We start from the raw sequence: 14,031 nt of genomic DNA, 5'->3' as shown, positions 1-14,031 counted from the left end.
TAGTGCAGGGGTGACTCAAGTAACTGGCAGCATAGGGGAGTCATGTAGGAATTTTACGAAGGAGGATCAGGTAGTGATAATGGGTGGAGCAGGGATTGTCTTGATAGGGATGGGGAATATGATGTAGGTGGTGACCTGGTAAAGATAGCTACTCAAACTGGTGGCACTAATGTGCATTTCGTGCAACTGTTTCAGCATCATGATCGGCCTCATCTTATTGCGGCTGTTAGGCGCGTTAACATGGGGTTGGGGAGGGCGCTGATGGCAGAGGGCATGGGTCACATTTCAGTGGTGCCAGTTGGGTGTATCAGTAGATCGGGTTTCACTAGGCATGGCCTGCACCTCAATAGGTATGGGAATGGGAGGCTGGCTTAGCTTATAGGTGACAGTGTAGTGGGTGGTGGTGGGATCACTCATGGAAATATTCCTGCAGTATTTGGAGCTGCAACTTTTTTTAGACAGAAGTCAGCTGATAGGTATACCTGCTTAATGGAAGTCCCTCTAACTAAGTGCTCACCCTCAGAGGAGGTCATGTTTTCCAAGTAGAGAACGTATTAGCATATTTCATCAAAATATAAGCGGTATTAGAGATAAAGTTAGTAAACTGCTTATGGATGTTGACTCTGAAATTATTGGTATATCAGAACACCACTTAAATAATTTGACAATTCAGAGGCTTCCTTTACCAGGATACAGATTAGCTGGCTTTTTTGTCAAGGAGTTCCTTGCGGGGTGGGGGAGTGGCTATGTGCGTAAAAAATGGTATTCCATTTGAGTTCATAGAAGTATCACAGCACTGCATTGAACAGAAATTTGAATGTTGTGCAGGGGCAGTTGAATTTAGTGAAACTAAACTTCTAACTGTTGTTGTTTATAGGTCCTCTAACTCTGACTTCAGAGCATTTCTGCCCAAGCTAGAGAGGGTTCTTGATTCACTTTGTAGGAAGACCAGAAATTACTTGTATGTGGTGACTTAAATATAAATTTTGTATATGATTGTGCAAGGAAAAGGGTGTTGGTAGATCTCCTAAATTCACATCATCTGATGAAGACTGTGTTTTTTTTTTTCAAATAGGGTGCAAAGGAACAGTAGTACAGCTGTATAATAATGAATAATGTCGTGTGGCGAGGGCCTCCTGTCGGGTAGACCACTCGCCTGGTGCAATTCTTTCGATTTGACGCCACTTCGGCGACTTGCGCGCTGATGGGGATGAAATGATGATGATTAGGACACCCAGTCCCTGAGCGGAGAAAATCTCCAGCCCAACCGGGAATGGGCATTCTGTTAGTGAAATGGTGAATGGCCTTTCAGACCATGACGCACAAATTTTAACACTAAAAGGCTTTCGTACTGATCATATGTCACATATAAGTACAAAATATGTAGGAAAGTTAATCCAACAGCAATAGAAAGTTTTTTAAACCTTTTCATAGAACAAGAGTGGCAGGATGTTTATACTGCCGATAACATAGGTGATAAATAAAATTCTTTCCTTAATACATTTCTCATGCTCTTTGAGAGTTGCTTTCCATTAGAACATTCTAAACGGGGTACTAGCAGTAATAGGCAGCCCGTGTGTCTGACTAGTGGGATAAGAATATCATGTAGAACAAAGTGGGAATTATATCAAAATGTTAGAAGTAGTCACAATCTAGCTACAGTAGCCCATTACAAACAGTATTGTAAGATGCTCAAAAATGTTATTAGGAAGGCAAAGAGTATGTGGTATGCAAATAGAATAGCTAATTCACAGGATAAAATCAAAACCATATGGTCAGTTTTATGAGGGAAGTGTCTGGTCAGAAGCACAAGGTCGACGATATAAAGTCAGTTCGTAGAAAAAATATTTCTGTTACAGATAAATCAGATACATGTACAGTATTTAACAATCATTTTCTGTGCATTGTTGGTGAATTAAATAAAAATTTAGTTTCTACACGGAATCATATAACTTTCTTGGCAAATGCCTTTCCGAAATTGATGTGTGAAATACTCCTCTGTGATAATGACAAAGGGGAGATTGAGTCAATAATTAAATCACTGAAGACTAAGGACTCTCATGGATATAATGTAGTGTCTAACAGAATATTAAAGTACTGTGCTGCACCTGTTAGCTCTGTATTTAGCCATATTTGTAATTTTTCCTACAGGAATGGTCAGTTTCCTGAACGATTTAAGTACTCAGTAGTAATGCCGCTTTATAAAAAGAAAGGGATAACTTAGACAATTTAGACCTATTTCTATGCCATCAGTGTTTGTTAAAGTCATTGAAAAGGCTATGTATATAAGTATAATTGATCATTTTATATCACACAATTTGCTGTCAAATGTAAAGTTCTGCTTTAGAAGTCATTTAACAACTGAAAATGCTATATTCTCTTTTCTCTCTGAGGTACTGGATGGGTTTAAAAAAGGTTTAGAACGCTAGGCATTTTTTTTTGTTGATTTAACTAAGGCGTTTGATTGTGTTAGTCACAAAATATTGTTCCAGAAGTTGGACAATTACGGAATGCGGGGAGTAGCTCACAATTGGTTCACCTCTTACTTTAGCAACAGACAGCAAAAGGTCATTATTCACAATGTTGAGAATGGCTGTGATGTGGGATTGAGCGGGGTACAATCAAGTGGGAGGTGCCCCATGGATCAGTGTCGGAGCCTGACCGACAGGAGGCCGGCCCCCGCGGGCTGTACGTCTGCTTTCCTCAAGGCCAAGACTCAGGAGTAGGGAACAGGCAGATTACGCTGGTAAGTCTGAGCCTAACCAAAACACCACACCGGACACAAGCGTCGAGACGGCGCAGCGGCGACAAATTCAAAAGCTACAGATTCAACAACACGACACCGAAATGGCAGCCAGCCGCGACACCAAAACGGCCAATCACAGAACACCAAGCCACGAAAACAAACACAGGACGATCGATGACGACAGTCACCTAACAGATGAAGACGAAAATTACACTCGTTATTATCACTCATCTGACCCAAAATCGACCGAACCTGAAGAAATGGAACAAGACGAGGGGGAGGGGGCGTTTCAAACCCCGCCTCCCCGAAAAACAACGAAAAAATTCCGGTGACGCAGTACACCACACAAACAGTTCCGCGTACGTACAGAAAACCGTTTCGACCTCTTAACAGGACCTGCAAAACCGGAACTGCTGCAACAACACAACAACCAACAACACCGTCAAATCCGCCTCAAACTTCACTGAAGAAACCAAGAATTCCACCAATTACAATTCAATATGAAGGCCACTATTTAACACTCAACGCAGCATTAAAAAGGCACATCGAAGGATCAATTAAAGCAGTTACAAGAGAAAAACAATCAAATACAATTTCGAATCTCTCAAGGTCCAAAGAACCGTTCTGGATTTCTTCCGCCATAATAATAACAACTACACACACCAACCACAGAGCGAACGACACCTGAAGGTAGTCATAAAGGGTCTCCCTGAAACAAGAAGTACAACAAGACCTCAAATTCCTAAATTTTCACCCGCATAATGTTCACCAGTACTAGAAGAGGGACAGTAACACCAAAGATTTACGTCCCATGGACGTCTTCTGCGTCATACTCGACAAAAAAAAAATCGAGAACGACGCAATATACCGTGTTCGAATTAGTAGACCCAAAAGTAACGATAGAATGTTACCAAAGCAATGACGGCCCATATCAATGCAAAAAATGCCAGGGATTTATCCACACTGCTAATTACTGCTCAATGCCGACTCGGTGCGTACGATGTGGAGCAGACCATAGGGCGAGAAACTCTAAACTGCCGAAAACCGCCACTCCATATTGTGTCATCTGTAATCAAGACGGTCACCCTGCTTCTTTCGGAGGATGCGAAGAGTTCCAAAAGACCATCAGGGCATACCACACCCAAAGACCGCAAACCACCGTGCCAGTAACCACAACTATGCAGCCTGAATAAAGACAACACCAATGCCCACACCCGCAGAAGCCTACCTTAGGAGAAGGAGAACCTGAGCAAACAGGCGAACAAACGATGCTACTACCTCAAGCAACCAACCGCAACAAGCTCGAAATTCCAACATTAACCAATCAGCCACCGGTCCCGCCGCCTTTTTCTGCATCATCAGCCACATCAAAAGTGTATGGGAACGATATCAACGGACACATATAATCTTAATCATCACATCAACCATCCACCAAGTCACTACAGCACCAGACTTACTATCGAAAATTATGGCCATCACCGGAGGAGTGATGCAATTTTTCGGAAACACACATGGAAATTAGACCCAATAGACGACACATCCCACGTTTCTGTAACTTCAACGACGCCGTATTGAAGAACAAAAAGGATCTTCTAAGTGAATTTATCGAAAATCACAAAACTGACGTACTATTTGTAACGGAGACATACTTACGGTCCATAGAAACCTTCGAATTACGAAATATGCTTTGCCATAGAACAGACTGCACTAACAGATAGGGAGGTTGGACAGCCACCTTTCTCCGATCCCACATCAAACATAACCCGGAACTTACACCGTACATGACGTCCTTGGAAACCACAATAGTCACTACTGAAACATCGCAAAGTAAGGTCACCCTGGTAGCTGCGTATCTTAGCCCCATGGCAATTTTTGACGAAAATGACCTACTTCAAATCTTCGATAATCACGACCGTGTATTACTCGGCGGGGATTTAAATGCCAAAACCACTGCATGGAAGTCACGTAGAAACAATGCGCTCGGAAACCAACTACACGACCTAGAGGGACGCCTGCATGGTGCCATAACGGCCCCAGAAGACATAACCTAGATTCCCTTCAACCGTCGCTACCAACCTTATGTCCTGGATATCTTCATTACCAAAATCTTGCATCCTGAGCTGCATCTAAGAACAATAGAAGAGCTCACTTCCGACCATCTCCCAGTAACCGGAAACATAGGAAACAATAGAACCACCTCAACCGCGCCAGAAAACGACAGTAGATGATTCAAATGGCTCTGAGCACTATGGGACTTAACATCTGAGGTCATCAGTCCCCTAGACTTAGAACTACTTAAACCTAACTAACCTAAGGACATCACACACATCCATGCCCGAGGCAGGATTCGAACCTGCAACCGTAGCAGCAGCGCGGTTCCGGACTTAAGCGCCTAGAACCGCTCGGCCACAACGGCCGGCAAAACGATAGTAGACTGGGAACAATTTCAAAGATGGCTCAACAGCATCCGCCCCACATTAGACCTCGCCTCACACCAAAAAGTAGAAGAAGCAATAGGGACACTGACTGACAAAATTAAAACAGCATACAGAGGCGCATCCACAAATGTTATCTTCCAGCATTCCAACTTCCATTCTCTTCCACCTCTTATTCAAGACCTCAGCTACCTAAAAAATACATAGAGACGCAGATGGCTTCGCACCGGGAACCCACAAGATAGAAGAGAAGTCAACAGACTGACAAAAGAGATCCACCGCTGCGTAATAGAATGGAGAGCTGGAGGCTGGGAGGATTGAAGGAGCATACTTCAACTTAGGAATAGGGGCGATTGGAAATTAATCAAAAATGTCTGAGGGACCAGAACACACTAAACGGCTTTGCTACGAGATAAAGACCTAGTTTTTGATGCCTTACACAAGGCGGAATTGTTCGCTACAACGCACGAAAAACGAAACACAATCGAGGTACAAGAACACCCACAACAAGACACTACCCAGTTCGAAAGACATGTTATGGCCATAGCTCGAAACGTAAGAGAAACACCGTCTCGTGACAAACCAGAACTGACCACACCAGCAGAAGTTAAAAGAATTACAAGCAGACTTGGTACAGACTCAGCTCCCGGACCGGACCTCATAACGAACATACAACACCTACCGAGAAAACCTTTAGTCGTTGTTACAAGAATCCTCAACGCCTGCCTGTTACAACACTACTTCCCAGATTTCAAAAATCGTTCCAATCCCTCAGCCAGGAAAGGACCTAAAAAAAGCCAGAAAACTACCGACCTATAAGCCTCCTCCCTACCATGTCAAAAATTTTGGAGCGAGTGCTACTTCCATGAGTCAGACAACCACTCCTGGACTGGAGTATAATAAGAAGAGAAACATTTGCCTTCTAAGAAACACCATCTGCCGAACTACAAGTACTTGTATTAAGAATCACAGACTACAACACAAAAAACATGAATTACTCTCGATATACAGCTGCAGTCTTCCTGGACGTTGAAAAGGTATACGATAAAGTGTGGAAGGACAACCTGGTTACAAAACTTGGGGAAGATACGGACATCAAGATCGTGGAGAGCTACATCAAGATCGTGGACAGTTATCTACAGGATAGAAGATGCTTTGCACAAGTTGACGGAAAGCGATCCGAAGTCAAAATAGTACAGGAAGAAATACCACAGGGCTCGGTTCTCTCACCGACGCTCTTTACAGTCTACGTAAACGACATACCAACCAAAGAAAACTCCATTATTGCACAGTTCGCTGGCGACAAGGCACTGCTGGCTACTCATCGACGACTTAATACTACAATAACAAGTAAATAACACCGAAAAATGGGCTACACTAAATAGAGTTAAGATCAACCCGGAAAAAACAACAGCAATCATGTTCACTCGCCGTCGACCCATACTTCATGACCACACTGAACTACACTGCAGACAGCTTGAATGGACGACCAAAGTACTTAGGAGTAACGATCGACAACAAGATGATTTTCAAACAACATATTGAGGACAAACGACTGCGAGCTTCACAAGCAATTCATGCAATTTATCCTCTACTCGCAAGTAAGGAAATGTGACAAAAAACTAAACTTCACTATATAAGGCAGTTATACAACCCATGATGTTATATGGCTGCTCGTCGTGGGGAATTACAAGCAAATCTAACAGAAGACCGCTACAAATGCAACAAAAAAATGAAATGATCGTATGGCATTGTTGGCCGGGAGGTCCCTTTCGGAGGAGTTCAGCCGCCGTATCACAAGTCATTTTTAGTTGACACCACTTCGGCGACTTGCGAGTCAATGATGATGAAGGACACCCAACACCCAGTCCCGTGCCGGGAACCGACCCCGGGCCCCCTGCGTGGTAGGCGGTAACGCTACCGCTACGCTACGGAGGCGGACACAAATGGTACAGAACAGATGTGTCAAACTTATCTTAAACTCTCCATGGTGGACTAGTACGGAACAAATTCATGTAGAACTCGCCATGCTTGCAGTCGACACGCAAATCATCAAGGCCACAAGAAGAACTTTCGAAAAGGAAGATAGGCTCAGACCTGAACGCGACCAATTCCAAGATCTAGCTACAGTTCAATCAACACGCTGGCACAAAGTAAAAGTATCTATGCCTATATTAAATTATGATTAAGTTGGAATCATTTCAGAAATCAAGATTAATGATACGAGAAAGTTAGGATTTGTTTTTAAATTCAAGAATAAGAGAAATCTCTTCAGAAATACCAGGTCTGAGGGCCTATAGGTCCAATAAATTGTGTCCCAAAGGATCTCAAAAGTCAAAAATGGTGCCCCATTTTATGTAAATAAATGGTGTCCCAGATAAGAAACCCTACCCCCTACACTCGAGGGACTAACCTCCACAGGAGGTAGAGCCCTAGCCATCGCAAAAAAAAAAAAATTAAAAAAAAATTTAAAAAAATGGAATGTAACCTTTTTTCATTTTTCCTATGAAAATGTAACAAAGATTTTTATAATAAATTTTACATGAAGAGTATTTTTGTTTGTGTGTTTTTGTTTCTCTGACTCCCTGTATAATGTCCATTGAACCACAGACTCCTCTTCCGAGGGCCCGATAGGTCAGCCAACTGTGCGCCTCCAGAAGAGATGTCGCGGTCGGTGGCACTGAGTAGGTGGTGTGGGAGAGAGAGGGGGTTGCGGGGTGGGGAGCGGGGTAGCGTCCAATCCTGAAGCTGCTGTCAATTCCACCAGCTGGCTCCTGGCTCCGTCGATTTCACATCAGAGCGTTCCTGATGTGTTTGTGCTAACACTACATACCATGTGGAGCTTAATTGAAAATCACTGTCCCAGTTCACACGATCGTCGCGTGCTCTTATCCAGCACCCCTTTGATAGCCGAATCTCAGAACCCTTGGCGCACCACAGCATTCTTGTCTGTTCAGCATTGTTGCTGTGATCTGCCACTACAGACCTGTCAATCTGGCCGAGGCGAATGCTCGTCGCATGCTCTGTACAGCGCTGTGAGATGCATCGCCGCGTTTGGCAGATGTGAGACATGCATTACATTCGGCTTCCCGAGTTCGTTTCACGTTTCTTAATGCTCCGTACTAGTAGTATTATCCTTGAATACTTATATGGTGTGACATAATGTCCGCCATTATATCTGCTACTATACTAATAATAATGATTATTATTATTATTATTATTATTATTAGTGGCAGCAGAAGCAACAGTAGAAATACTGCCAGTATTAACTTTATTAGTTCATCGTCAGTACTATTTTCTCACACTGTCTCCACAAACCCTCAAATCATAAGAATACTATTTGTCATATTAAAATAATTATTTCTTAAATAACTACGATGTAAAAATGGTCTTGTATGTGTGAAACCCTGGTATGACGTCAGAGAGGATCTGATGGCTCTAACCATGTCAGATCAAACAAATAAATAATTTATTTATCACATACTAACTCTATTTTTGTCTTTGTTATAAATATTGCCTCATATTTATCCACTTCAAATGAGAGCTTCCAGTCATGACACCAACTGCAAATTTTGTCCAAGTTTTTCTGCATTTCCTTATCATCATCCAACGTCGATAATTTCATGATCACAACAGTATCATTTCTGACTTTACACATGACCAGAAGTTGCAGGGATTTTCTAATAGATCTTTCGCCTAGCTTTGACTGAAAAATATTGTAGGCTTCACGCAAGCCTACGGACCGAGAGTTACTTTTAAGTAACACAATATATGTTCCAAAATCCTGCTGCATGTCGACGTTAACGACATGAGCCTGTAATGTACTGGATTACTCCTACTACCATTCTTGAATATTGGTGTGACCTGTGCAACTCTGGAGTCTTTGGGTACGGATCTTTCGCCGAGCGAACGGTTGTATATTATTGTTAAAAATGGTTCAAATGGCTCGGAGCACTATGGGACGTAACATCTGTGGTCATCAGTCCCCTAGAAATTAGAACTACTTAAACCTAACTAACCTAAGGACATCACACACACCCATGCCCGAGGCAGGATTCGAACCTGCGACCGTAGCAGTCACGCGGTTCCAGATTGAAGCGCCTAGAACCGCACGGCCACACCGGCCGGCTACTATTGTTAAGTATGGAGCTAATGCATCACCATGCTCCGAAAGGAATCTAATTGGTATACAGTCTGGATTAAGTGATTTAAGTTGCGTCACTACTCCGAGGATATTTCAACGTTCCCATTCCGTTGCTTAAGTGAGTTGAGTGGAGAGAGATGGGGAAGGAAATCGTTTGGATTCTTTTTACACAAATGGATTCAGGAAAAGATCACATCGAAATTGTCGGAAGAAGATTTGAATAGCTCTCCTCACGGATGCGATTTCAATGCCGTGGCCACTGCTCACCTCTCTTTGTAGAATTGCCCTCCACTGCAAGAGTCCCCGGCTTCGGTTCGGAAGAGGAAGTTATTGCGTCAGAGCGCGCTGATTCAGCTGGTACGCTACGGCACGTCGGAGGTAAACAGTGGCCCATGTTACATCGATTAAGCAGCTGCCGGAGCAGTAACGCGCTCGCTGTTTGCACGCCACTGGCGTATCAACAAGAGCCGCGCTTGCCGGACACGACGGAGCTGTTCGGCAACACGTCATACCGTGCGGCGGCCGCGAACTGGTAGACACGGCGACGAGTGTGGAAGCAGGTGTGCCGCCGGGTTAGGAGCTGTGCTGCGGCCGAGACCGCGAGCACCTGCCTGAGCCAGCGGGCAGGCTGCGGCGGCGCGTGCGCACAGGCGGCCCGCGAGCGCACGGCGCGCCGGCCGCGGCCGCAGTGGGCCCAGCACCTCGCCGCGGCATGCTGCTGTCGCTGCTCGAGCGCCGCCTGTCCGGACGCCGGACACGTGAGTACCGCCGCGCTCTGCTGCGCAGCCTCGCCTTACGACCGTCTCGTCTTACCGTCACCCGCTCCTGCACGCCGCTGTCTCACTCACAAGGAGACGGCACGACCGTGGGGTCGGGGATATGTCCGAAACTTTGTGTGGTGAAAGAGGACCCCTAACACCTCAAGTGGTTAAAATATTAGGACGCACTACCCGGAAAATCCCGGGAAAAATCAATCCAAAGTTTCTTACAAGGGAACCTCCCCGTCGCACCCCCCTCAGATTTAGTTATAAGTTGGCACAGTGGATAGGCCTTGAAAAACTGAACAGAGATCAATCGAGAAAACAGGAAGAAGTTGTGTGGAACTATGAAAAAAATAAGCAAAATATACAAACTGAGTAGTCCATGCCCAAGATAGACAACATCAAAGATAGTACGAGCTCAGGAGCGCCGTGGTTAGCGTGAGCAGCTGGGAGACGAGAGGTCCTTGGTTCAAGTCTACCCTCGAGTGAAAAGTTTAATTTTTTATTTTCAGACAATAATCAAAGTTCAGGCACTCACACATAATCAACTTCGCTCTCAAAAATTCCAGGACATGTTCAGATTTGCTTGGACATATGCAGGATTTGACGGTCTACACACGGAAAAATTTGAAAACGTTAAAAACATATGTTTTGACAGAGCGCAGGGAAAACTGTACGACTGTGAAACTGTTGCAATCATTTGTTGCAGTTTATGTGACAAACTCTTGCTTTCGTCACTTTTTTGGGAGTGGTTATCACATCCACAAGAAAACCTAAATCGGGCAAGGTAGAAGAATCTTTTTACCCATTCGCCAAGTGTACAAGTTAGGTGGGTCGACAACATATTCCTGTCATGTGACGCACATGCCGTCACCAATGTCGTATAGAATATTTCAGACGTGTTTTACTGTGGAGGAATCGGTTGGCCAATGACCTTGCCATCAAATGTTTTCGGTTCCCATTGGAGAGGCGCGTCCTTTCGTCTACTAATCGCACGGTTTTGCGGTGCGGTCGCAAAACACAGACACTGAACTTATTACAGTGAACAGAGACGTCAATGAACGAACGGACAGATCATAACTTTGCGAAAATAAAGAAAGTAAACTCTTCGCTCGAGGGAAGACTTGAACCAAGGACCTCTCGTTCCGCAGTTGCTCACGCTAACTATTGGACCACGGCGCTCCTGACCTCAGATTATCCTTGATGTTGCCTATCTTGCTCATGGCCTTCTCAGTTTGTATATTTTGCTTGTTTTTTTTTCATAGTTCCACACAACTTCTTCCTGTTTTCTCGATTGATATGTGTTCAGTTTTTCAAGGCCTATCCACTGTGCCAACTTATAACTAAATCTGAGGGGGGTGCGATGGGGAGGTTCCCTTTTTAGGTGCCTTATGAGTATAAAATGTTAGTACATTGCCGAGCCGCCGTCTGGCCTACATGGTTAGCGCTCGGACCCTTACGCCAGAGGTTTTGGGTTCGATTCCTCCTGCGGCACTTTTGTTTTTCCTCCTGTTGCTTGCAAAATTGCAGCGCATTGTTACAGAAGAATCGTGAAATTAATTCCCGGGAAAATTGTATAAAAATTCATTCTATAATTCACCGTCAATTATCGTTACCAATATTCCGAGACAAGATTCAATATGCCTGTTTTGCCTCAAAATTATCAGAAACTCAAAACATTTTCGTAAATGTTAATGGGGCATGTTTTTGTACAGATTTATTGCAAACGCCCTGTGATTGAAAAATATCCACCTTTATATGCTGCGCAAGATGTCGCAAAAATTATTGCTTTGTTTGTTTTTACGATAATTACCACTGCGGTTCTTCTTTATAATTATTATATGTATAAAAACTAAATGTTTCCCAAGCGACTTTGTTATTCTGATTAAAAACCCAATGTTTCCCCTCATATAATTTACAATTAAAAATGGAAAACCCACCGCCATGAATTGTGTTGTTGGACAAAAAGAAAATAATGTTTATTCAATAATGTAGCCAATTTGTTGAAGATAATGTAGGTTTGCAAAACTTTCTTAATAATTGCTGGAATAACAAAAGAAAATGAAAGAGATGAAAAAAAAGTGCCAGAGGATTAATCGAACCCGAGACCTCTGGCGTAAGACTGCGAGGCCTAAACATCTACGCCAGACGGAGGCTCGGCAATGGACTAACATTTTATACTCATAAGGCACCTAAGAAACTTTGGATCGATTTTTCCCGGGATTTTCCGGGTAGTGCGTCCTAATATTTTAACCACGTGAGGTGTTAGGGGTCCTCTTTCATCACACAAAATTTCGGACAAATCCCCGACATCACGGTCGTGCCGTCTCCTTGTCAGTCTGGACACTGTTGGGCTGCTCCACAACTCGTAACTACTGTACACTGGGGTGATGAAAGTCACGGGATACCGATACCCACGTATACGGATATCGTGTGTACAACCTATGAAATGCCAGTGCGTTGAGGGAGCAATCATTTGTACTCAGATGATTCAAATGGAAAGGTTTCTGACGTGGTGATGGTCGCCCGACGGGAATTAACAGCCCTTGAACGCTGAATGGTAGTTGGAGCTAGACGCGTGGGACATTCCATTTCGAAAATCGTTAATGAATTCAATATTCCGAGATCCACAGGGTCAAGCCTGTTCCGAGAATACCAAATATTGGGCATTACTTCTCACCACGGACAATGCAGTGGCCGACTGCCTTCACTTCACGACCGAGGGCAGCAGCGTTTGCGAAGAGTTGTCAGTGCTAACAGACAAGCAACACGGAGTGAAATAACTACAGAGATCAATTTGGGATGTACGACGAACGTGTTCCTTTGGACACTGCGGCGAAATTTGACAATGGCAACAGACGAGAGTACCTTTGCTATCAGCGCGACATTGCCTGCAGCGCTTCTCCTGGGCTCGTTGCTATATCAGTTGGTCCCTAGACGACTGGAAAACCGCGGCCTGGTCAGATCAATCCTGATTTCAGTTGGTAAGAGCTGACGGTAGGGTTAGAATGTCGTGCAGGCCCCACGAAGCCATGGACCCAAGTTGTCATCAAGCCACTGTGCAGGATGGTGGTGGATCCATATGTTTTTGTTTACAAAAAATGGTTCAAATAGCTCTGAGCACTATGGGACTCAACTTCTGAGGTCATCAGTCCCCTAGAACTTAGAACTACTTAAACCTAACTAACCTAAGGACAGCACACACATCCATGCCCGAGGCAGGATTCGAACCTGCGACCGTAGCGGTCTCGCGGTTCCAGACTGTAGCGCCTAGAACCGCACGGCCACTCCCGCCGGCTTTTATTTACATTACAATGTTTGTAATACTACGTGTATGATTGTGTGTGTGTATGTGTGTGTGTGTGTGTGTGTGTGTGTGTGTGTGCGTGGAGTGTATCGTAATGTTTGTGTTGGATGATGATGACGAGAGAAGGAAGAGCGTGAAACCCGGTGCCGGCACATAGCCCACTCCTCGAGAATAGCACTAAGGGGGCCGCAAGCCTTACGTCCCCATCCGGCGGACCGATCACTATCAAAAGCCTCATATGCCCCCACTTCACGAGACACAACAGAGAGGTTTGGTATTTGAACCAGGACATTGGGGCAAAGTCTGGTGATCAGGAACCTTACAGGACCACCTGCTCTGTTCTTGCCAGCCAAATACTGGCAGTGAATATGTTTTCCACCACCGGGGTTCGAACCGGTTTACACTTGGATCGAACGCCACTGCATAAGCGCCCGTTGGCGACCTCAGCCACTGAGACGGGTTGTAGATAATAGTGTGGTCTGGGTCCACTGGTGCAACTGAACCGATCACTGACTGGAAATGGTTATGTTCTGCTACTTGGAGACCATCTGCAGTCATTCATGCATGGATGACAATGCGCCATGTCATCGGGCCGACTGATTTGGCCACCCAGATAGCTCGACATGAAACCCATCGAA

At 44.5% G+C, this 14,031-nt stretch overlaps 1 protein-coding gene across 2 annotated transcripts in view; it reads right to left on the bottom strand.

Annotated features, from left to right (window-relative positions):
• The window catches only part of LOC124608622 (muscle M-line assembly protein unc-89), a 254,287-nt gene extending 244,553 nt beyond the window's left edge, over positions 1-9,734 (bottom strand). For both annotated transcript variants that reach the window (XM_047140002.1, XM_047140001.1), the window contains exon 1: positions 9,593-9,734. In XM_047140002.1, coding sequence (XP_046995958.1) covers positions 9,593-9,719 — 127 coding nt within the window. In that variant the 5' untranslated portion in view covers positions 9,720-9,734. The remainder of the gene's footprint in view (positions 1-9,592) is intronic.
• Positions 9,735-14,031: the final 4,297 nt, after the last annotated feature.

Source organism: Schistocerca americana, chromosome 1, assembly GCF_021461395.2.
Source record: "Schistocerca americana isolate TAMUIC-IGC-003095 chromosome 1, iqSchAmer2.1, whole genome shotgun sequence".
Lineage (NCBI taxonomy): Eukaryota > Metazoa > Arthropoda > Insecta > Orthoptera > Acrididae > Schistocerca > Schistocerca americana.
This window is presented reverse-complemented; position numbering and strand designations above follow the sequence as displayed.